Raw genomic sequence first — 24,590 nt, 5'->3', positions numbered from 1 at the left:
TAAATTCTAATAATATTTTGCAATATTACAGTTTTTACTGTATTTTTGATCAAAAATATGCAGCCTTGGTGAGCAAGAGACTTGTTTCAAAAATATTAAAACATCTTACACACTCCAAACTTTTGAATGGTATTGTACTGTATCTCAAGCACTTTATTCTCAAAACTAAAAATAAAAGTTGATTATTCATTAAATGACACATTTAGATATAATCTAAGGAACATATTGATCATTTTATAGATGATATCACATAGAAATAAACAAGCCTTTACCTGGTACAAGCTGAGACAAGGTTGGTTGAGATGGTATCATTTTTTGACTCTTGCTGATGGGTTGCAATTGCTGTTTCAGGGGCTGCTGGTGTTGGTGCTGGGATGGCTGTTGTCACTTTAACATCGCTTGGTGTTGGGGGTGGGGCTTTGCTCTCATGCCCCTCCCCCATTATGGCATGAGGTTTAGGTTCTCCAGCTTCACCTGAGGATGGGCGTGGAGGTAGGGGTGGAGGGGCTGATATAGTCGTATCCACCAGCTCAGTATCTGGTTTCTGTTGGGTCAATGGGATCTCCTGGGTTTTCTCTGGGGAAACTTTTTTCTTTAGATCCACCTCTATTGCCCGCTTCTTGAGGAGTTCACTAAAGTCTGGGGCAACAGTCCTTGTCTGCAGGTCTAGAGACCTGGATCTCAGTGCACGGGTTGGAAGTGTGTCATGACCCTGTCAAAAAAGGATGTGAGTTTGAAAAATAACATGTCAGTTTTAGAGTTGTTTGCAACCATATAGAGAAAGGATGTTACCAGAGAGATCTCAATATCTGTATGTTCATCCTGTGAAGGTCTGCAGATTGACAGCCTAATCTCAGACGGAGATTTTTGGAGGAGATGCAGAACTTCCTGTGGTAACAGAATGATATACACTACTGTTAAAATGTCTGCATTGTTTTTGAAAGTTTTTGAAAAGTCTCTAATGCTCACCAAGGCTACATTTATTTGACCAAAAATGAAGTAAAAACAGTAATATGTAAAATATGACTTGTAAAAATATACAAAATACATATATATTAACAAGTCTGTAAATATATTACATTAACAGAATTGTAAACAAATACACAAATACTGAATCTCAGTACTTCATTAAGATATTTGATATTTTGAAATGCTAAATATAAATAATATATCCTTTACCTCATAGGAAAGGCCTCTGACAGGTTCTCCATTGACAGCCAGGATTATGTCTCCCTCCTTCAGAAGCCCACAATCCCCTGCAGGCTGACCAGAAGAAAGGCTCTTAATATGCACCATGCTGCCCTCATCTGGACCCAGTTCAGATATGATGAAACTGAACCCCAGGCTACTGAGACTCGTCTGTAGCGTCACCTCCAGGATGTTATCTGCCACAAAGAAAGAGCAGAACTCTCCCAATTTGTAGTTTATAATCAATCCAGACACACATTAAAATCAGTTATATTTAACAGTTAAAGGACAGTTCAACCAAAATTGCAAAAAAAAAAAAAAATTCTTAGGTGGTAATTACAGTATACCCTGGCCACTTTTTAATGTAATAAAAGTGAATAAATACTCCAAGATGACTATTCTGAATTTAATCCTTTTAATAAATCAGTCCTTCCAGTTTACAAAGCCAGTCTGAATGATTTATTTACCAAATGAACTGATCCGGTTAACATATTTAGCTTACTTATTTATATATTTTTTATAGTATTAATTTATAATTTATAATTTTCTTTTATTTTTGTATTTCCCGTTTTCTTCATTTTAGTTGAGGTTTTAGCAATTTTGTTGTGTGCTTTTGTAAGTTTTAGTATTTTTCTATTTTTTAAATAATTATATTTAGCTTTATTTTTATTTTAGTTTTAGTATTAGCATTCATAATACTTCCACTTTTATTCAATTATCTATTTCACTTACTTACCAAAATTAAAAGGCAAAATTTCTAATTTCTTTACATTTTAAGTATATCTAATACATATTTTTTTAATTTAATTTCCATTATCAATTTTTTTTTAATAGTTTTAGATAAAAATAACACCACTGATCATATGACATCAGAAGATTTGTAATATAGTCAAACAGACTGCTTTTAAGGTAATTTTGCAACTTTTTTTTAAAAAAAATTGACATTCCTGGACATTCCTTCCATTCTCTTTCATTATATTCATTATAAATTGTATACAGGATATTTTTCAAAAATTCACTTTCTGTGTTCCACAGATGAAAAAAAAAATCATATAGGTTTAGAATGATATAATGATGAAAGAATTTTCATTTTTGGATGTGCTATAGATAGACTAAGTGTCAAATTTGATGCAAAACATATGCCAGTGCAAAAAATGTAATTATGATGTAATATATATACATAAAAAACAATGTTCCCCTGGACAAACTGTAAATTTGGCTGGGTCTTTGAGTTACATGGGTCTGGCAGCTAGCGCAGTGTCACTGTCAGATTCAGTTGAAATGTTTTGCAGTGTTTTCTCCCCCTCTCTGATCCCCGTCTCACCATCTGGCACAAAGCTGAAGTCTTTGGCCCTGACAGACAAGGGCGTTTCCATGGTCACATCTCTCCTCAGGGGCGTGGGCGTGCTTTGCACACTGAGGGGTGAAGGAGATCTCTGTCTCTCCAACGTGGATGAGACACTGTAAGTGTCCAGCACCACTGGAGGCTCTCGTTCCAGAACCAGGCTCACCACCTGAAAATTACACCGTCATTAAAGCAACATGCCTTCTTAATTTATCTTTCTGGATGCACACCTATAGTGAACATACTCACGTCATCAGTCTTCTTAACACAAGGCCTGTTACCTAACCAGTGCGTGTGGCTGAAGATAGTGTGGCTGGTCAGCTTAAGTGTAATAGTGTGTCAGTATAACGACGCAGGGCTCAGCGTCATACCCCAGAAAATCTTATTAGCCCAGACAAAAATAACGACCAACACGTATGCTTTCACTTCAGATCTTTCTTTTGTGCTGTCTGAGAACCCGGAAGACACAAGGGTTGATGATGTTGTTTTCCTAAAGCAACTGACATGCTGAAGAGAGGAGCACAGGCCCTTCAGACATAATGTGACCTTCGGCTCGCCCTTGTACTAGAGTTCACATCTTACAGCAGTTACTTCTCAAAATGTCAGCTAAGATTAAATGAAAATAACTGCTTTTTAACTATTTACAAAAACAAACTTAATGTAAGTGCTGTGTTACTCAAGACTGAACTGACTCACATGTCAAAATATGTAGTAGTATAAAAAGTATATAAGTTGTATAAAAACATCACTGAAAAAATCTATCACTTTATATATGAAAAAAAAAGGTAACTGTCTTACATAATATCCGAAACATGGGTGTTAGTGACCTACTGTGGGCTCAATCATATCCAGTTACATAAACGGTTGTGATTGTACCACTCAGAAGTAATGCAAACACATGTCATTACCTCCCCCGTCCTCTTCAGGCACTCTACCGCCTGCCTGTGTGTGACGGCACGCAGGTTACAGCCATCCACCTCCAGCAGCCTGTCACCTGCCACACATACAAGAATTCATTGAGCTGTCAACACCAATCATGCGTCACAACCAGTCAGGGTGTTGCATATTCATGCTCATTAGCATGTTAGGGACACATCTGAGTCATGTTTGTACATCGTCAAGAAGATGACAAATATGCATAGAACACACTAAAAAAAACCGGAACCACTACCGTTCGAAAGTTTAGTGTGAGTACGGTTCTTTGTTTTTCAAAGAAATTAATATTTCATTCAGCAAGATGCATTAAATTGATCAAAAGTGACAATAATTGTACTATTAATAAATGTTATATTTATACAGTAGTACTGAACGTAATGTTACAAAATTTCAATTAAATGCCATTCTTGAATACCTGATCGTCATCAAAGAATCTTGAAAAAAGTATCACAGTTTTCACAAAGATATTCAGCAGCACAATGTTTTCAGAATTGATAGTAATAATAAAAACAATTCTTGAGCACCAAATTAACATATTAGGATGATTTCTGAAATATCATGTGACACTGAAGACTGGAGTAATCACTGCTGAAAAATCAGCTTTACCATCAAAGGAATAATAACATTTTAAACTATATTCAAATAGAAAACAATTCATTTAAATTGAAATAATATTTTGAAATTTGTAGTGTTTTTACTGTATTTTTGACTGTATTTCTGTATTTCATCATCTTACAAAAATTAGGTCCTTTAAAACATCATTCTAAGAAAAGTCTGACTAAAAGATTATTTTTATCTGAATATCAGGTTTTATAATTGGTAATGATGGATCTTTACCTATCTGTATTCTTCCATCTTGATCTGCCGCTCCTCCTGGGATCACGCTTGTGATGTAGATTCCTCCATGATGTACATTAGTGTTGATTCCCCCCTACAAATCATTTAAATAGTAATATACTCCATGTTTTATGATTTGAGAAATTACATGAACACCACACAGAGTAAAAACTCACAGCGACACTGATTCCCAAGCTGCTGTTGATCTTTCTGAGCTCCATGTAGATTACGTCACTTGGCTTTGAACTGAAGCTGGAAGAATTATTAGACATTCTATCCTGCACAGGATGAACAGTAACAAAATTATTTTGGTTAGTTTTTGTTCATGTCAGATGTTTTCAAATAAACTGGACAAACTGCATCACTGTAAATCACACCTGAAAATCCAGGATCCGCACCACAGGTATGTGCAGCCTTTTGCCCATTTTCGGAGCCATGATGTTGGAGAGGGTCTCCTCCAGCTCTTCCATCACAGGCCTGTACTCTGCACTCAGGGTGCTTTGAGAGCCAAAGCCTCTTTCCAGCATCATCCCTAAATTACTTGTAGCCAGTGACGTCTTACTGTCCCGGAGGTCCTCTACTCAGGAACAAAAAATGAAAACATTTTAAATGTGTAATTCCTACCACCAAATGTACCATAATTACAAAAATATAGATATACAGTAATGTCTTACTGCTAGGATAGGAGAATGTATTTTAATATTAAAATGTGCACAGTTCATTTTTAAAAGTGAAAGTATGAAGACAGATCATATGTAAATAACTGGTACAATATGAAGACATACGTTTGGGTTGGGACACTATGAGCTCCACTTCATTTGGGCTGCTCTGCAGTATGGCAGCAGCTATATTAAATGTCACCCCTTCTAGACTGATCTTATTCAGAGAGATCAGCCGACCACCTAAACACAAACAAAAGAAAATAAATCTTTTTCATTTCTTTTTTTTTTGTGGCATAAAAGAGGGAAAATGTTCAGGGTTTTACCGGGTCTGATTCTGCCGTCCCTATCAGCTGGCCCGTCGGGAACGATGGATGCTATGAAAATTCCCAGATCAAACTTCCCTGTGTTGTCCTCACCGACTATTACAAACCCTTTTCATCAAAAGTGATACATCAGCATTCAAAAGCTCAACGTTATAAAAAAGATGCATGTTCATTTTCACTCACCGAAACCAAGTTTTGGATCCTTCTTTAAAGTAACACAGATGATTTCTCTCTCTGGGGTTGTTCTTGTGGGTGTGTCCACTAAAAAAAGAAATAAAAACAGATTATATAAAAAAGATAAAATATAATAAATAATACAAATTACATATCCACTTTCTCATGTTATATTGAGAATAACTTTAATGTTGCATGTTATTAAGTTGAAATGTTGTTTATAATCAGCTCTCATAAGGTCATAGATCTCATCATAGAAATATCAGCTAATCATTAAAAGTCAATGTCAAACTTTATCACTAAAACCAGAGAGAGCTTCACTGTTTACCTCTTATAGACGAGGTGGTGGAATGAACCTCTGAGTCCTGCTTTTGCAAAGAGACACTGGGCATGATGCGGTAGACTGGAGGACTGAAATTTTCTGGAGGGCTGCAGGCAAGAATGATGAACACGATATAAGAGATATTTAGTTTTGAACTGTGATTTGAATGATGGGCAGAGTAGATACATCGACACACCTGCTGCTTGGGCTCTGGTCTTTCAGTTCACTTGGGGTTCTTGGTTCAGGAATGTAATTTACTTCATTCTGTTGCTGAATCCGAACTCTGATTTTTGCTGACAGGTCATCGCAAGACTTGCTCATGGAGTCATTCGGTAATCCATTCAAACCAATATTGTTGAGCACAATCTCCGAGCAAGACAGCCTCTTTATCTGATTGTGTCGAGCACGGCATATTGATGTATATTTTGCCACGTTATCATCTAGGTTGAAATATAACAGAAATAACTAACTACAAGTTGACAAACAAACAAATCTTTGTATCTGATGTAAATGATAAAATAATAAAAATACATGAAAATGATGAAGTAAAAATGTTTTTCTTGAGTCCACTGAAGCATAACATGCTCGTTAGAAAATATAAATATGTAATTTGTTATGAAATTTTTTTATTAAAAGGACTCCACTGTATATTCAACTTCAAATGGCTTTGTATATAGAAATAATTCTACACACCTGAGGCTAAACAGTAGGTCAGCTGACGAGAGGTCATCTCACTGTGAAACTTGTGCTGGGCTGAGCAGAGGTTCAGGAGGTACTGTGCAATCTTTGAGCTCTCTGTCACAAATGAGTGCTTCTTCCCACTCGGGCTGCACTCGATGGTAAATTTTCGTCTCTGTGACAGGATTAATGGAGAATTATTAAAACCTTAACCCAAAACATCATGAACTTCAAATAGCATGTTACTGGATTTCACAGAGTATCGAAAAAGAACTAAAAAAGCAATAGAATCAACACAAATAATAACTCACACTTGTTGAGAGACTGTCTGTTTCTGTCCAGTGAAATTTGCGGCTTAACACACGAGAATGGTTCTTGACTTCATAAACCATAATTCCTTTGGCACAAATTCCCAAAACCAGCTCTCCAATGATAGGTTTCCTTTCACGGGCAACTCTGTGGAACAGCACTCCATACTCTGGCAGCTGCTGTGTAATCTATAAAGGCAAGAAAGACACAGGAGGTACTGATCAAAGAGCCATTTGCTTAGTTTTATGAGCATTACCAGACTATTTTTAGCATGAGTGACTCTAACTGAAGACCAAATAAAAGAACCTTTAAGAACTCCATCTCAGCCTCCTCTGGAAGCATGTGAGCATTATTGGCATGTAACCTTGGCAACTCCTCTCTTAAACAGGGCAAGGCCGCTTTCTCTATGACTCTCTTAGAGATGTACTGCTCCATTTGGAAATAGTTCTTCCCATAAACCTGAAAAAGTTAGTGTGATATCTCAACATACAGTCTAGTTAGATCTGTTAAAAGTTCAAATGTTCATTAATATCTCACTCACTTCAGGCAAATAATCTCCAAACTCAGCCTGCAGTGCTAATGCAGCAAGAAACAATGCGGTCTCCTCAGTACAGTACACTCTGTCCTCCAGAACGTCCCTCCTCAGCTGGAGATAGTATTGGTGTTGTGTAAGTCTATGCCTTTAAAAATAATTCAACAAAAACAAACAGTGAGCATTATTAGCACTGTAAATTATTAGGTATAATGCATTAAAGACCGCATGAAATCATTTGACAAGTTTTTTGGTTAATTTTCCAATCAACACAAACTCAGCAAACATGAAAACAATAGGTGCGTAGGAAAAATAGTCCAATAACACTGTTGAATCAAAAATATAAAAAGATGCAATCTGCCTGATGAAGATCAGTGGACTGAAATGTTGCTTGTGCTTGTGACAATAAACTTCAATATTTAGCATGTATTGATAGTGTGAGGGACTGCATCATTTTATATGGTTAATTTTCCAGGAAGATAAAGACTTCTTTAATGTGTTCAAAAGTTTGGGTTCAGCAAGTTTTTGTTTATGGTTTTAAATCTCTTGTGTCTCGTATTTTCACTAAGGCTGGATTTCATTTTAAATAACTTTTCAATTTTAATATATTTTAAAATGTTATAATTGCATTGAAGTCAAAGGTACATTTTTAGCAGCCATGACTCCAGTCTTCTATGTCACAATAATCCTTCCGAAAAACAACTTTAACAACAGTTTAAAACAATTAATAAACCTTTTGTACCGTTATATAATAAATTATAATTTTGATCAATTTAAAGCATCTTTTCTGAATATAAGTATTCATTACTGACTCCAAACTTTTGAAAGGTAATGTTTATGCACTAAGTTATGTTTATGCACCCCAAACCAGACAGACATACACTAAAAGCCATGAAACTTTGATATCATTGGGTCTAAATATCATGCATATGCAAACCATAAAGTGCCATTTACACAGAAAGCAGGGCAGTGGAATGGAAAAAATGGCCTAGAGACACAGATTTTTAACAGTTAAACTTTAACTTTTTTTTTTTTTTACTTTAGAATGGCGTGTCACGTGTGAGGCACTGAAAATTATGCAAAATCATGGCAAGCACAATGCCCCGTCAAGTGCATGAAAACAATGGAAAAAAGCAGCGCAGTGAAATCCAAACACATGTTCTGTGTGAACAGTCCCAAAGACACATACAATATATAGGAGATGTCATCAGGGAAAAATTTGACACGGAGAAAAATTGTAAATGTCGCAGAAGCCACTTTCTTCCAGTAATCTGGGGCAACCTTTGAGATTTTTGTCTCAGGGTCCAAAAAGAAAAATTCACCATCTAAATGAGAAAAAAATGTAATTAATGCTAAATGGCTTATGTAAGGCATAATCATGTAAAGTTTATGACTTATGTAAAGTTCAAAGTATACATTACAAACACTCGTTCCTTTTACAGTCATTAAAACCACACAAGAGAGCACACAAAGGTACTGTATATATAAAGACTGAATTACCATCAATGAAAGCAAGGCCAAAGTAAAAGTGCTCCACAAGGTTAGCGTGTGCCACAACCATGTCGAAGACATCTCTCCCACGGGACTTGATGTCACATTTCACGGCCACACACTGTTCATTTGGCATGATTACATTAACCTCCCTTTGAGACAAGCCTGACTTGCCTTTCTTTGACTGTATCGATCAAGAGAGAATGGGAGAAGAAGCTAAATATACAGAGACAACCTTAAACACTTAAAACTGAAATGCATTATATACAGTATGCAACCAAAAACACTACAACACAGTTTACCACTATAGATCCCGGCAGCTCTAAAACTATTTGAGGTTCATCAATCATCCTGGTAAATTCAGGTCCAAGACTCTAAAACATGGAAGCACGCAATTAACAACATAGGATGCAGCATACATATCATTGTACAGCACAGATGCTAAGCACATTACCTTAGCTTTCCTTTGGGAGAGGCTGACTGCAGACTCACTAACAGTGATATAGGGACTGGAAGATCGGGCTTCACCCTTTTTGGGAACGTTGAGGCATGTACTTTGTGAGAGCCAACAACTTGTGCTTCGTCTGTGGTGAAGCCCCCGTGGAATTCTGGGATAGCATTAGAGATTGACATTAACAGCACTAACAGCAAATGGCCTGATAATATATATATATATATATAGAAGTGCAAAACAACACTACTAACCTGTTTGAGCCCTGATAGGATGTGGTCTGACTAGGTCTACTTCTGATAGACCAGGTTTTCTGTTGTTGGGAAATTCCTGGGAAAAAAAAACAGCTAGACTGAATATTTAAATATTGAAAATTTTATGAAATAACATGCAATTGTTTTATACAGCAACAATGGATTCACTAAACATTTAAACGTGACATTCACTACTTTTTACAATTTAGGGGTCATCAAAATTATAAAAATTTATTCAGCAAGGATGCATTAAATTGATCAAGTGGCAGTAAAGACATTTCTAATGTTACAAAAGATTTCTTTTTCAAATAAATGTTGTTCTGTTTTTTCTAACTTACTATACATCAAATCATTTTGGAAAAAAAGAAGATATTTTTCTTGAGCACCAAATCAGCATATTAGAATGACATATGAAAGATAATGTGACACTAAAGAGTGAAGTAATGGGTCATGACAATTCAGCTTTGCCATCACAGAAATAAATTACATTTTAAAATATATTAAAATAGAAAACTATTTTAAATTACAATAATATTTCACAAATGTACTGTTTTACTGTATTTTTGATCAAATTAATGCAGTCTTCGTGAGCATAAGAGACCTTCTTTAAAAACATAAAAAAGCTTCCAGCCCCCAAACTTTAAAATGCTTGTGTATGAGCTTACCTTGCTTTGGCTCGGAGTCCAGAGACAGTCTGTGAGTCTCTCCGTTCCCCTCTGTATAACCAGGATATGGTCCACGCTTACCTGCTCAACAGAGACCTGATCAGTAACCACACGTAATGCATACTGTACATCCACTGTATACACAGCAATTTATACTGCACATGGTTGCACAAGTAACCTCTGGAAAACAGCCAAACATAAGATCACTACGCTCTACATTACAGTTTGTGTTTAAGCATCAGCGCTTTGAGCCTGATTACAACCTTTTGTAAGCCCATGTTCGGTTTAAGTTAAACTGTTAATCCTGTTATGGACACTGTTTTATTGGTGCGGCGGTGCTGTCTTACGCACATGTTAGTCAAACCTGCAGGGTTTTACTAATTTAATTTTTAGGATAAACATTATAATCCAAGGAATATGTTGGGATTACCACTGAAACGGTTAGTTAAGGACAGCGTTGAAGATAAATATGTGGCATCAACACCCACTTAGACTTGTTATACAAAGGAAATGACGTGCACAGATTGTAACATGACAGGCTAAAGCTCTTTTATAAATACCCACTACAACAACTAATTTGCATATGTGTAGGTGCAAAGTCCTATGTTAACTTCACTGGAACAGGAAAAAAGCTTCTTACTCGTCACAGAAGTCAATCAAAAAAGTTTAATCCAAACACAAAATTAGAAACTATACAAAATCCTGATGGCTCCTGTAGCCTTTCCTATGGTTTCACCTGTTAAACCTTTAACTGCTGTTACCTTGAACGTTTAAACAAGAGTTATTTTTTTTAATGACAGACGAAAAACGGTAAGAAAAAACTGTTTCTCCCTTATTTCCTATACACGAACAACTACCCAGTTCAATCTTCCGCCCAAGTGGGCGTAACCATTAAAGAAACAGAACAGAAATTAGCCTGTACATCAGAAAACATAGGAAACAGTACTGAAAATATATATATAAATATATATAAAATAAATACAGGAAAAAACAGAACTACCTCAGAAAGAAAGATACAAATATGATATATTCAGTTTATGCTTGAAATTAACACTCCAAGAAACAATACCATACAAATTATTGAAACGTAAAATTGGCTCTTACACACCAGCCCCTAATTGTCTTTGTGTTCAACGAAACAATTAACAACCTATTTATACTAAAGAGCCAAACAAATTACATAAAAGAAAGATACCAAATAGTTTCAACTGAATCTCCGAATTTTTTCTCAATAAGATGCTAACCTGAATTTAGGTGATAAACCCATAACAGATAGGAGACTATAAATCTGCCTCTAAAAGTAAACAAAGCTTAGTAACAGGACGTAAAAGAATGTTTGTGCTTGTTTTCACTCGGGCCTGCCGCACAAGACCTTTGTTGTCTGTGAATGTTTGTAGCACACGTCCCATTACCCAAGAGTTTCGTGGTGCGGAATCAACAGCAACCAATACAACGTCCCCAGGCTTGAGATTTTGTACTAGGCTTTGCCACTTTTGTCTTTCTTGCAGGTCTGGTAAGTATTCTTTGATCCAGCGCTTCCAAAATATGTCAGCCATATACTGAACTTGGCGCCACCTACGTCTGGAATACAGGTCTGCTTTGTCAAAAACCCCAGGAGACATGGGCGGCTTTACTTTCAACAGCAGCAAATGATTTGGAGTAAGGGCCTCCAAATCGTTTGGGTCATTGGACACCTTAGTGATGGGACGACTATTGATTATTGCTTCCACCTCACATAAGAGCGTTTTCAAGACTTTCTTCATCAAGAGACTGCTGTTTTACAATGGAGTTGAGAATTTTTCTGACAGTCCGTATTTGACGTTCCCACACTCCCCATGGTGGGATGCAGTTGGAGCATTGAAAATCCACTGTACACCTTTTGCAAGCATTGTGGTTTGAATCCTGTCATTATTTAAACTTTGTATGGCCTTTTGCAACTCCCTTTCTGCCCCAATGAAATTTGTCCCATTGTCAGACCTGATTGTTTTAACCTGACCCCTTCTAGAAACAAATCTCCTTAGTGCATGAATGCACGAGTCTGTGTCCAAAGAGCTGGCAACCTCAATGTGAACAGCTCTTAACGTCAGGCAAGTAAAGATTACCCCATATCTTTTAATCAATGTCCTTCCTCTTTTGATTTCAAATGGGCCAAAATAATCAATGCCTACATTTGTGAATGGGGGTTCATCTGGCAAAAGCCTGTCACGGGGAAGGTCAGCCATGAATTGTTTGCCTGTAGTGCCCGCGCTGGCGTTTACAAATTGTGCATTGAGATAGGATTTTTCTGATGGCCGTTTGTGCTTTTGGAATCCAGTATTTTTCCCGTAACTTTGACAACATGTGATTACGGCCGCTGTGACCCACATTTGCATGAATTGATCTTAAGATCAGATGTGAAACAGGATGGTCCTTTGCTAAAATAGCAGGATGCTTGGCCTCCTCAGGCATAGATGACCTGCTTAGTCTGCCACCTACTCTTAGAATTTTGTCTTGCAAAACTGGTGACAACTTGTAGAGAGCGCTGCTGTGTTTTACAGTTTTACCTTGCTGGAGGGCTTTGATTTCCTCTGGAAACATGATTGTTTTGCTGTAGCGAATGATCTCTTCCTCAGCTTTTTCAAGGTCACTTACAGTCAATGTAACCCCTGACAGCGAAGATTTGAAGTTTTGAAGTTCAGAATTCACTGCTAGATTGTCTCTTAGACTGTGGCACAGCTCATTTCTTTTTTCCATTAGTGTCTTCAGAGTGCTTTTAAACTTGAGGAACCATGCAATGGCTCTTTTCAAACGGTACCAATCGGAGTAGTGTGAAAAGAACTGAAAAGTATAGTCAGAATTGTCTGCACTCACTGCATATACGCAGACTTCCTTAACTTCCAAATCATTAACAGATAACTTAAGGGTGTAACTAGGCATTTTTGGCCACTCTGATTCTGGCTTTGTCAGAAAGGATGGACCTGTGAGCCATGAATTTGCTTTAAGGAAAGCATCTACAGTAAGTCCTCTTGAGTCAATGTCGACCGGGTTGGAAGAAGAATTCACATACCTCCATTGCGACGCCTTTGAGAGCTCTCTGATTGCAGTTACCCTGTTGGTCACAAATGTACGGAACCGCGTGCTTTCGTTGTTGAGATATTTCAGGACTGAAGTACTGTCTGTCCAAAATACAGACTCCTGAAGAATCAAGTCCAATTCAGATTTCAGCATATTGTCCATTCTAGCAGCCATTGTAGCTGCAGTAAGCTCAAGACGTGGCACGGTAACTGTTTTTACTGGAGCAACCCTTGCTTTACCCATAACAAATGCACAATGTTGGTTACCTCTGTGATTCTCCATGAGCAAGTATGACACTGTGCCAAAACCCAGCTCACTGGCATCTGCAAAATGATGCAGCTGCGCTGAGGTGATTTCACCAAAGTTAAGTGGCTTCATGCATCTTTCAACCTGAAAGTCATTCAAGTTCTGAAGACTAGCCAGCCACAGATTCCACTGATGTCTGAGAGTTTCTGGAATCTTGTCATCCCAGTCATGTTTTGTTCTACAAAGCTCCTGCAGTATTTGCTTTGCAGGAAGAATAACTGGAGAAAGTATTCCAAGGGGATCATAAATGGAGCTGACCATGGACAATATACCTCTCCTTGTAAGAGGCTTTTCCTGTAGGGTTACTTTGAACTGCAAAGTGTCTGTCTCAACACACCACTGAACCCCTAGAGCTCTTTCCAATGGTAACTTGTCTTTCTCCAGGTCCAAATCCTTAACTGTCTTAGCTTTGCTCTCCTCACTTATGGATGCAAGTACAGTGCGACTGTTGGACATCCACTTGGTCAAATTAAATCCTCCTGATGCACACATCTCCCTTAAGTCATGCATTAGAGCAATACCCTGCTGTTCAGTAGCCACAGACGACAAACAATCATCCACATAGAAATTCCTAAGGACTGTCTGAATTACCTCTGATCTATGCTGTGCACTGTTGTCCTTTGCACACCTTTGCAAAGCGTAAATTGCACAACTTGGGGAGGATGTAGCACCAAATAAGTGGACACTCATTCTGTATTCCTCCACTTCCTGTGCAGTGTCCCCTTTAGGCCACCAAAGGAATCTTAACAGATCTTTATCTTTAGCAGGAACTCTGACCTGATGAAACATCCCTTCTACGTCTGCTGCAAGGGCAATCGGCTTATGTCTGAATCTCACCAGAACACCAATAAGAGAATTATTCAAGTTGGATCCTTGTAACAGTTGCGAGTTGAGTGATTTTCCTTGGTAGGTAGCTGCACAGTCAAACACCACTCGAAGTTTGTGTTTTTGTGGGTGATACACCCCGTGGTGTGGGATGTACCAGATCCTGCCAAGGGTTCCCTTCAATTTCACTTGCAGGGATTTTCTCAGCATGACCTTTGAGTAGCATGTCCTCCATGAAACTACAATAGTCCATGTAGAAAGCTGAATTTCTTTTGAATTTTCTTTTTAGAAATTGTGAACGGAGAGAAGCTACAACATAGTTGTTGGGAAACATCACATCCTTTTTTTTCAAAGGAAGGTCAATGCAGTAATGCCCATCTACAAGCTTTATGGACTGTGATACAGACTTCATAAACTGTCTATCCTCAATGGACATTTCCAAATTTTCAGCTTGTTCACATTCAGGAAAATCATACCTCATTTGCTGTTGGATTAGGTTCTCCAAAGTTACCACTGAAATCCTGTTTGCCATCACCTGTGTCCATCCTGTGTTTCTGTTAGTTTGGATGTTCTCTCTCTCCAAAGGTCCATTTACAATCCAGCCAAGGATGGTCTTGACAGCATAAGGCCCATCTCCTCTACTGTTGATGACCTTCCATGGCTCAAGAATCTTAGGTACATTTGTTCCGATTAGTAAGCCAATACCGGCATCGATCTGAGGAAGATGCACCTCTTCAAGATATTTCCATTTCTGAACATCCTTCTGTTGCGGAATGTTTTCTCCTTTAACTGGAATCTCTTTTTGAGAGAACACCTGAGGGAGATCCACAAAATTATTCTCGTTCAGTCCACTTATTTCCAGTTCGGTGCAAACATGTGTACTAACAGACCTTTCCTGTCCCATAGTACGCAGTAGGATGTTTGTTTTCCTGCCAGTTAGCTTTAATTCCTTCATTAGCTGTTCTGTACAAAATGTCGCAGAACTTCCTGGGTCCAAGAAGGCGTAAGTCAAAACTTCCTGATTGCTTTTTTTGGACTTAACTCTAACTGGTACTATGGCTAAAGAGCACACCAAATGACCAGCCCCAGTGCAGCCACAAGTTTAGCTGATGACAGTGTCAGTGACAGTTAAGGAGCTGTCTCCATCTTGAGATTTTGGAAGCACTGGCTTCCTGTCTGGGAGATGAAGAATGGTCGGATGCTTTAATGAGCATTTTTGACAAGTTAGTCTTTGCACACAACCTTTACTCATGTGACCTGGTAATAAACAACCATAGCACAAGCCTTTAGATTTCAGAAAGTCAAGTTTTTCATTGTGTGGCTTATGCTTCAGAATGCTGCAAACGTCCAATCCATGGTTTTTATTTACAGCATAAGCAGAGGGTTTCATGGCTTGCTTTTGCTAGATCTTTTTCCATTGTTCTTTGTTTTTTTGGGTTCTGGAACAGGTGTTACACTTGTTGCAAATGTGGTTTTCCTTTCTTTCACTTGCAAGTTACTTGATCTGTTTGTTTTGAATTTAAGATTGTCTTTTGCCATCGTGTTATCCTGAATATTGCCAAACAGTGGATGCGAAACAATCTTTGCCTGCTTGTCTACAAAACTAACCAAGTCACAGAATCTTGCTCTCAAGCCAGTCCTTTCTTGAAGCTCACAGGCAACTGCTCTCCATTTTTCTCTCAGTTTGAAAGGAAGCTTGGATACAATTGCACGCATGTTGCTTGGACTGTCCATTTCCTCAACATATTCCACACTGTCAATGGTGTTGCAACAACCAGTAAGGAAAAGAGCAAACTCATTTAAGGCTTTATTATCCTCAGGCCTTAAAGCTGGCCAGTTCAGTGCCTTTTCTGTATAGGCAGTGGCGATTGTGTACTCATTACCAAAATGTTGGTAGAGTAGTCTTTTAGCCTCTTTGTAGCCCCTTTCAGAAGGCATGTGTTGACAGCTGCGTACCAGAACCTTTGGTTGCCCCTTGGTAAACTGTTCTAAGAAGTACAATCTGTCTTTGTTATTTGTTGTCTTACTCTCTACTCCATGTTCAAAGGCTCGAATAAAGAATGTGAAATCCAGCGGGTCTCCACTAAACACTGGAATATCCATAGGTGGAAGAGTAGATAAAGACTGCTGTTTCATGAAAATCTCAGCAATGTCATTTTGACGTTGCATTATGTTGAACAAGCTTCCTGTATCAACATGTGAAGGAATTCTCACATCTGACCTTGTTGGTTGTGATTTAGCAAAATCATGATGCACATCACTGTCTCTTGGAACTGCATCAGTATCAGGTGCTAGCTCACGAGAAAATGTTTTTGGCCGTACTACTTGATTAGGTGTAGCTTTAAGGGTTTCTGCAATAGTGGCAGCCCTAGCTGCATTACCAGATGCATCAGAAACACTACGAGCTGGTTCATACATGGACAAAACCTGAAGTTTGGCTTCAGCCGCAGCAATAGCAGTTTGGAGCTCTAAATTTTCCCTCTTTGCTTTGAGCTCAGTTTCCTCTCTCTCAAGCTCTTGTTTCTGTAATAACGCATTAGCTCGTGCCAACAGCTCTGCCCTTTCAGTTTCAATTTTCAGTCTAGAAGAAGCTGTAGATGAAACACCTGAAGCCACCTGACTACGAGATTTTTTTTGGAAAGAGAGGCAGTTGTGAAGAAGAGATAACCATTGAGGCACTGTCATTACATTCAACCTCTGCATCACATTGCTCTGCCTCCTTGGATTGGAGTTTTACTTTTTCAACCCAGTCTTTAACCTTGTCTACAAAGTGCTTAACTGCTTGAGACTTCGGTTCGAACCAATGTAACTGATCTAAATATGCCTCATCATCTGACATAAATTCTCTGGTTGCATAATTAATGTCTTGGAATGCAGCAAAGGACTGTGCAAACTCACCATTTATACAATCATACACAGTGTCAACATTACCAGAGTCCTCAAGCAAAGCTTCAATTTCTCTCATTTGCCTTGTTAAATGTCCCAGCTTGGCTCTTCTAGTTCCCAACAAGTGATGAAGCCGTTCCTCTTGTGCTTTAACAGTCATCTTCGGCACTCTTTTAGAGGCCGCGTTCAATTCCTCTGTTTCCATAGTAATCAATGTTCGTGTTCAAAGCGCGCATTGCGTTCATCACGAAAGCAGATGAGATCGCCCTCTTGCGATGCTGTGTGGAAACGCAAACATGGCGGGACCATGACGCAGCAAAGTTCAGCAATATTCAAAGTCCAATAATATCCCCAAAACGTCCGAAAAAGTTGTGAAAGCTCACTAAAGTCCGATCAGCAAAATCCGTAGTGTATGTAATCCAAATGGCATCGGAGAATCTCAGCCGAGAATCCCGCGAAAGTCCGTTAATATCCAAGTAACGTTATGGTCTTTGATGTTGCGTTAATCACTCAATAATCATAAAATTAAAAACAAAAATATTGCTCGCTTCAAACGAAAAAGAGAAGTTTTCTTACTTTAATGTAGGTGCAAAGTCCTATGTTAACTTCACTGGAACAGGAAAAAAGCTTCTTACTCGTCACAGAAGTCAATCAAAAAAGTTTAATCCAAACACAAAATTAGAAACTATACAAAATCCTGATGGCTCCTGTAGCCTTTCCTATGGTTTCACCTGTTAAACCTTTAACTGCTGTTACCTTGAACGTTTAAACAAGAGTTATTTTTTTTAATGACAGACGAAAAACGGTAAGAAAACTGTTTCTCCCTTATTTCCTATACACGAACAACTACCCAGTTCAATCTTCCGCCCAAGTGGGCGTAACCATTAAAGAAACAGAACAGAAATTAGCCTGTACATCAGAAAACATAGGAAACAGTACTGAAAATATATATATAAATATATATAAAATAAATACAGGAAAAAACAGAACTACCTCAGAAAGAAAGATACAAATATGATATATTCAGTTTATGCTTGAAATTAACACTCCAAGAAACAATACCATACAAATTATTGAAACGTAAAATTGGCTCTTACAATATGTATCAAAACATCAAGTCACATTTTACATGCAATATAAACATTTTTAAACATGAAAATAATTAAAATATAAAAATAACAATTTAAAATATTAAAAATAATAATATTCTGCCTCTATTCAGGTTTTCATACTCAAACTTACTTGACAACACTTCTTTACAATTTCACAACAATAAGAACATAAAAGGATAAAATTTTGTGATTCAAAGGAATTCCTACCATGTAGTCTTTCTCTGATCATCTGACTTTTCCCACTCAACTGTACAACATTTTCAGTTAAAGCAGCTCGATCCACCTGGAAATGAAATCTCATGAACTTCTTGGCTATTTTTTTTTTTTCTAAATTGAGCAATTGAGAAGTGTTTGAGGTATAAATGATATGCTTTTTAACTTACAGAGTCTTGGAAGACATCCTCTACCAGCTGTTTAATAACTTTGTTGGGAGGAGGCATGAGAGATGCTTTGTGGTGTGATTCACACACCTCCAAGATGGAGTTCAGGTTGGCTCGTCGATGGGCCATGTCCTCACACATGCTCAGGACAAGGCAGTTCAGAGAGTCACTTAGCTGAATGGGCTAACCGAGCAGAAAACACATTTATTTTCTCATTTATATGTAGCTGCCTTGTTCTTCACTGGCATGACTTGTTCATCAATCTTTTACTTGATTTACGATTTTTTTACTTGAATTTCTTAGAGACTGACCTGGTTTTGAGGGAGATGATAATCAACTGACCAATACAGAGTCATCCCAAGAGAATAAACGATTATCTGGAAGAAATGACACATAAATTATATTTCTGTGAGCATTCAACTGAAGCACTTTTTCTAAAATAAATCCAACCTTCTTTGCGACTAAATTTTGCACTAGGCGACAAAATACGGAATATGTCTATAAAATTTGGTGTTAATTGGTAAATAAATTGAGAATAGTGATAATAAGTGAGAATAATTTTATTTTCACTACGTGACATATATGACCGCTTCAGGGTGGTAATTAATATTCATCATGAGCCTGTCAGACCTTAGCTCATTTTATTTTAGGCTATAAGTAATATTGGGTTTCTTTGTATCATTATATATTTTATTATTAGTATTATTGTTATTTACAGAAACATTGAACTACATCTCAAGCATGACCATGTATCTTCGTAAAAAACTTATATGATTTGCAAAGTCTGATGTATAGGCTATATAATATATATTTGTGTCTGTGCATCAATCTCTGACAAGAGTGCTACATACATAAGTGTTGGCATGCATCGCTGAATGAAACTGACCTTCTCCATGGCTAGCTTGGTGGAGATGGCACGGCCTTGCAGCATCTCTGGGGCTGTGAAGGCACACACCTCATCTGTCACAGCACAGTTCTTGAACGCCAGCGTCCCAGTCGCGGACAAGAGCAGTGATGCAGGAGTTATAATGTTGCAGATATTGTGACCTAGAAAAAAAGATCCACATTAATTATTTTTTCATGGAGTGCACTCTACACCATCAGGAAAAATCAACTAACGTCAAGGTCAGTGTTTTACCTTTGTAGGAAAGGTCTAAGAGGGATTCGGCTGAGCCCAGCAGGAGCGACCACACCTCGTCCTCTTCCAGCGGTCCTCCTCTGGCTTCCAGCACCTCTGCGAGGGTCACAAATGTGCTGCTCATCCTGCGGAATCGCGAGACAGATACCTAAGAAGGAGAGACACAAGCTAACTGGCTAATAGAGGTGGAGAGAAATCAGATGAAAGAGGAGGATGGAGCCTAAACAAAGTGAGCAGCAGGGACTCTGAGCTCATCACCAATGTTTCATAACAATATTGTGTAATATACATTTTTTATATTGTGTGATGTGTAACTCTAAATCTGTCTACAATTATCTATTTTTGTCTTTTGTTGACTTCATTTCCAGCTATAAAAGGAATAAGCTTAGGCAAAAATGTGCCAATTGTTATGCATAATCACTGGTGATTGGATTGTACTTCACATACAAATAAATTTCTTTCATTTTCAGATCATTTTCAGAGAGAAGCAAACTGCAAACACTGATTTTAATTTACTACATTTGTGTTTTATTATCAGTGAATCTGACGCCCTCCCAAAGTTTCTGCATTAATACACAAATTATGCAGAGATGTCAAAGATTTTAAAAGATTTTAGCCACTTTCCCCCCAATATTAAATATCTTGGTTAAAATATCTATTGCTAATCCACATCTAAATCTTTATTTCCCATGAACAATAGAGATAGTATCCTGGAGTCTTTTACAGTGTGGGCATGAATTAAATGGTTTGACATGCAGTAGAGTTCTAATGTTCCAGGAAACGGTTGTGACAATTGCACTTACAGTTCAAAAAATTTTAAGATTGTTTCAAAAAATGTGCCAAAGCCATTAGGAAAAACTGTATGTACTCTGGTATGATTAACTGTAGCTACTCAAGAAGGACGCCAGAGGGAGACATTTCACATCAAGAACATGTCCATCACTAATCAATAATATGCACTTATCAAAAGATTGTTCCTTTGGTACCACTCTTTTTGATGTAGACGTTCATAAATCTAAATTGTTCGCAAGAGCAGAATTGAACTTACTATAACTTACTTACTATAGTAACTTACTTACTATAACAAATTCTTTGGTATTTATGAGAAATATAATTATTATAATATAACCAATAGAATAGTGTCTTTTTTATTAATTTATCTGGTCTTTAAGGGTTTCCTCTTACTGTGATGTATACATGAAGTGATGTGTGGCTGGTTAAAGTCCACATAAAATTACAACAGTATTGACTTTCTAAAAGCACATAGATCATGATTCATTAGTGCATATAATTTTTTATCCAGTCAATTCACAAAGGAATAAAATCAAATATTATCTACACATTTTTGCATACACTTTTCCACAATTAATCACATCACAAGTAACATTGTCGAATGCTGTTAACAGAACATTTTGATTCAGATTGCAAAGCAAATTGCAATAAAGAATGTTAAGGATTAAAGAAATCTGGCATGTGATCTGGGATATAAGGAGACATCAGGACCTGGATATTGCCAAGGTACTCCTAGTGACTGCTCAAGTAAATGTGCCAAGAGATGTAACCAACATCAGCCATTAAGTCTTAGAGTCATGACTCTACATTTTTTTCCTCAACCACATTCTTACTCTGCTAATTTCAGCATGTCAAGGTAAAACACTACACTTCAATTAATGGCATAGAGAGCAAAAATATTTTCAGGTTTCTCTTTAGTTCAAATTAAGAGGAATTTACTAAAATGTAATAATAATAATAAATAAATAAAGTAAAGGCTATATAACAGCTCTCATAAATAATGAGGATATTGCTGTAATTATTACTGTTGTAGCATTGCCTCTTTAAAGGGATACTCCACCCCAAAATTAAAATTTTGTCATTAATCACTTACCCCCGTGTCATTCCAAACCCATAAAAGCTCCATTCATCTTCGGAACACAATGTAAGATATTTTGGATGAAAACCGGGAGGCCTGTGACTGTCCCATAGACTGCCAAGTAAGTTACACTGCCAAGGTCCAGAAAAGTATGAAAGACATCGTCAGAATAGTCAATCTGCCATCAGTGATTCAACCGTAACGATATGAAGCGATGAGAATACTTTTTGTAAGTGAAGAAAACAAAAATAATGACTTTATTCAACAATTCCTTTGTCTCCTCTGTGTCTCTCCATATCACCGTATGCTGCGTATGCTCTTCTGTATCATCCGCGCCACAAGGATGCGCTGTTTTCTTTCAAATCAAAGCTATATACATGTAGAAACACGCATCCTTGAGGCATGGATTATACAGAAGAGCATACACAGCATACGGTGATATGGAGAGACACAGAGGAGACTGTTGACAAAAGATTTGTTGAATAAAGTTGTTATTTTTGTTTTCTTAGCTTACAAAAAGTGTTCCTTTCACTTCATATAACCCAGATTGCATGTCTGATGGCAGATGGAGTATTCTTATGACGATTTTTATGGACCTTGACTCTGTTATTTACTTGGCAGTATATGGGACAGTCACAGACCTCCAGGTTTTCATCCAAAATATCTTGAATTGTTTTCTGAAGACGAAAGGAGCTTTTACGGGTTTGGAACGACATGGGGGTAAGTGATTAATGACAAAATTTTCATTTTGGGGTGGAGTATCCCTTTATCCGTCTCACGGCTATTTGGCAGTATATTTTGTATAATCTGAAGAGCTACTTAAAAAATAAGACATCTATTTGACTTTTCAGAACTTTAAATGTTGTCAAAAATAAAATAAATAAAAAAAATTAATTTATATGAAAACATTTAGATAAAAAATATATATTAATTATATTAAGTAAATATACTAAATGCATGTAAATAAGAATGACTGTAATGTATTTTAAAACCTTATGTTCAGTCTGTTGTTGTTTGGTTGTCATGAGGCTTATATTAAACTAGATCAAGTGTGGGTGCCAATACAGGGAGATTACAACGTCTAGTTAATTACACAACCTGGGTGTTAATAGGCTGATTCAACACCTTTGTAAAAAAGGACATACTAAGATACGGTAAACGCAATAATCTAAAAACATAAGTAATTTATGGATACTGGGATGTTCTAAGCCTCAGTATGTCATATCAATCAGAACAACAAATGTTTGGGCTGGACACATACACACACAAAAAAGTACCCATGAAATAATGAGCTTGAACTCCAAAGAAGGTTAAGTAGGACCTACAGATGTTTAAACATAGATCTGAACTTTACAAGAAGCCTTGAGTTTCTTTTTGTGGCCTGTCAGAAATAGAATGCTTAATTTCGAGCACACAAATGCTAAAAATACTTAAATCAACATTGCTGTATACATATGTGCTTATAAAATAGAAATAAAAATCAAAATAAGCTTGCGCTCTCTCAGACCATTAGTATCTAGGAAGACATGCATTTTCTCATGGACTAAGAGAAAGAAATGACACTAAACTCACTGCATTCCTTCAATAATCAAATCCAGCGTAGCCTTTGTGTAATTTTTTGTGTAAATAATAACAGGGGCACATAAACACTGGTTAAATCTAAACTAAAAATATCAGGAAAATAAAAGTAATTTTAGTTTTTGTATATTTCTTTTTGCATTCTTTATTGATTGAGAGGTTCTAGGCTTTCCCTGTCCATATTTAAAAAATTCTGAGATATACATAAAATAATCACAACTCAGCACTGTAGCATATTAATAGCATTAACTAATATACAGTAGCTGGCCAAGTCATGGCAGCAGCATTAATTAATTACCAACGGACTATGTTGTTAATCTTAGAGCGTACAACTTTCTGAATTTTAAATGAAGAGAGATTCACAAAATTGTACAAATTATAACTACTAAACATGATCTATCATTTTAGGAATATGAATTGCTTTTACCTTCTAGCATTCGATGTCTTAAGGTCCTGATCTCCCTCTGATGCCTTCAGTCCTGGCACACACACTTTAATCCTGTGAATCACTACGTTTCGTTTACCTTCTGTTACCAAGTGCCTCATGCGACCTAGCAATGCACAATCTCCAATTCAGCATACTGTACAACCAGACAAAAATGCATTTGCTGATAAACTACTCACATCTAATCACTGAGAAGCAACTGATGTCTGTGGGACCTCAAAACATTTTTGCAAATTGAACAACTATTCTTAGACCACAGCTAAGAGCTCAATTGGATTAAATGAGCAATGACAAAAGAGGATGAGGAAGTCTTCAGGACCCCATTTTTTTTTACTCATCAATCTCAAAACAAAGTTAGAAAACTGTCACTGGGATGGCACCCAAAGGTACAAAAGCTAAAAGGTACATATGTGTACAGTACCTTATTTACCCCCAAATTAGTACCTGAAGTGTGAGGAGGGTACCACCACAGCAGAGGCCATGGGCCTTTTATGTAGGCCTATATATTTAAATAGCATTTTATTTGTCCTCGTCCACAGAAGTATTCTGATTGTTTTCATCACATTTCAAGTCCTGTACTGTGTTAAATAACATTCTGAAGTGAAAATTTCATTTAAAACATTTTTGAATAAAATGGCTGACTCTTTTGTCTTGCTAAAGATAGCTAGCATATGTATCTCTAAAATACACAAAATTAAACATTTGTACACTTTTTTCTTTTTTTTTGCATACTTTTACATCTTGATTGAAAATGACACAGAATCAAAAATGTATATTAAAACAATTGGTATTTACTTATCTATTTCATCTCAAGCTCATCACCGCCACT

General features: G+C 37.1%; 1 protein-coding gene across 3 annotated transcripts in view; it reads right to left on the bottom strand.

The window, feature by feature from the left end:
• The window catches only part of ptpn20 (protein tyrosine phosphatase non-receptor type 20), a 39,500-nt gene extending 15,558 nt beyond the window's left edge, over positions 1 to 23,942 (bottom strand). For all 3 annotated transcript variants that reach the window (XM_042737207.1, XM_042737208.1, XM_042737209.1), the window contains exons 1-29: positions 23,744 to 23,942; positions 19,869 to 20,016; positions 19,617 to 19,777; positions 19,042 to 19,107; positions 18,734 to 18,913; positions 18,558 to 18,633; positions 10,168 to 10,248; positions 9,503 to 9,578; positions 9,252 to 9,405; positions 9,100 to 9,171; positions 8,807 to 8,981; positions 8,496 to 8,631; positions 7,316 to 7,454; positions 7,081 to 7,233; positions 6,777 to 6,962; positions 6,481 to 6,640; positions 5,984 to 6,227; positions 5,794 to 5,894; positions 5,475 to 5,552; positions 5,292 to 5,399; positions 5,092 to 5,208; positions 4,684 to 4,883; positions 4,483 to 4,584; positions 4,307 to 4,400; positions 3,442 to 3,527; positions 2,513 to 2,702; positions 1,180 to 1,385; positions 793 to 888; positions 273 to 712 (exon numbers count right to left, since the gene is read on the bottom strand). In XM_042737207.1, the coding sequence (XP_042593141.1) occupies positions 273 to 712; positions 793 to 888; positions 1,180 to 1,385; positions 2,513 to 2,702; positions 3,442 to 3,527; positions 4,307 to 4,400; positions 4,483 to 4,584; positions 4,684 to 4,883; positions 5,092 to 5,208; positions 5,292 to 5,399; positions 5,475 to 5,552; positions 5,794 to 5,894; positions 5,984 to 6,227; positions 6,481 to 6,640; positions 6,777 to 6,962; positions 7,081 to 7,233; positions 7,316 to 7,454; positions 8,496 to 8,631; positions 8,807 to 8,981; positions 9,100 to 9,171; positions 9,252 to 9,405; positions 9,503 to 9,578; positions 10,168 to 10,248; positions 18,558 to 18,633; positions 18,734 to 18,913; positions 19,042 to 19,107; positions 19,617 to 19,777; positions 19,869 to 19,992 (4,001 nt within the window). In that variant the 5' untranslated portion in view covers positions 19,993 to 20,016; positions 23,744 to 23,942. The remainder of the gene's footprint in view (positions 1 to 272; positions 713 to 792; positions 889 to 1,179; positions 1,386 to 2,512; positions 2,703 to 3,441; positions 3,528 to 4,306; positions 4,401 to 4,482; positions 4,585 to 4,683; positions 4,884 to 5,091; positions 5,209 to 5,291; positions 5,400 to 5,474; positions 5,553 to 5,793; positions 5,895 to 5,983; positions 6,228 to 6,480; positions 6,641 to 6,776; positions 6,963 to 7,080; positions 7,234 to 7,315; positions 7,455 to 8,495; positions 8,632 to 8,806; positions 8,982 to 9,099; positions 9,172 to 9,251; positions 9,406 to 9,502; positions 9,579 to 10,167; positions 10,249 to 18,557; positions 18,634 to 18,733; positions 18,914 to 19,041; positions 19,108 to 19,616; positions 19,778 to 19,868; positions 20,017 to 23,743) is intronic.
• Between the last annotated feature and the right edge of the window lie 648 nt (positions 23,943 to 24,590).

This window comes from Cyprinus carpio, chromosome B13, assembly GCF_018340385.1.
Source record: "Cyprinus carpio isolate SPL01 chromosome B13, ASM1834038v1, whole genome shotgun sequence".
NCBI lineage: Eukaryota > Metazoa > Chordata > Actinopteri > Cypriniformes > Cyprinidae > Cyprinus > Cyprinus carpio.
This window is presented reverse-complemented; position numbering and strand designations above follow the sequence as displayed.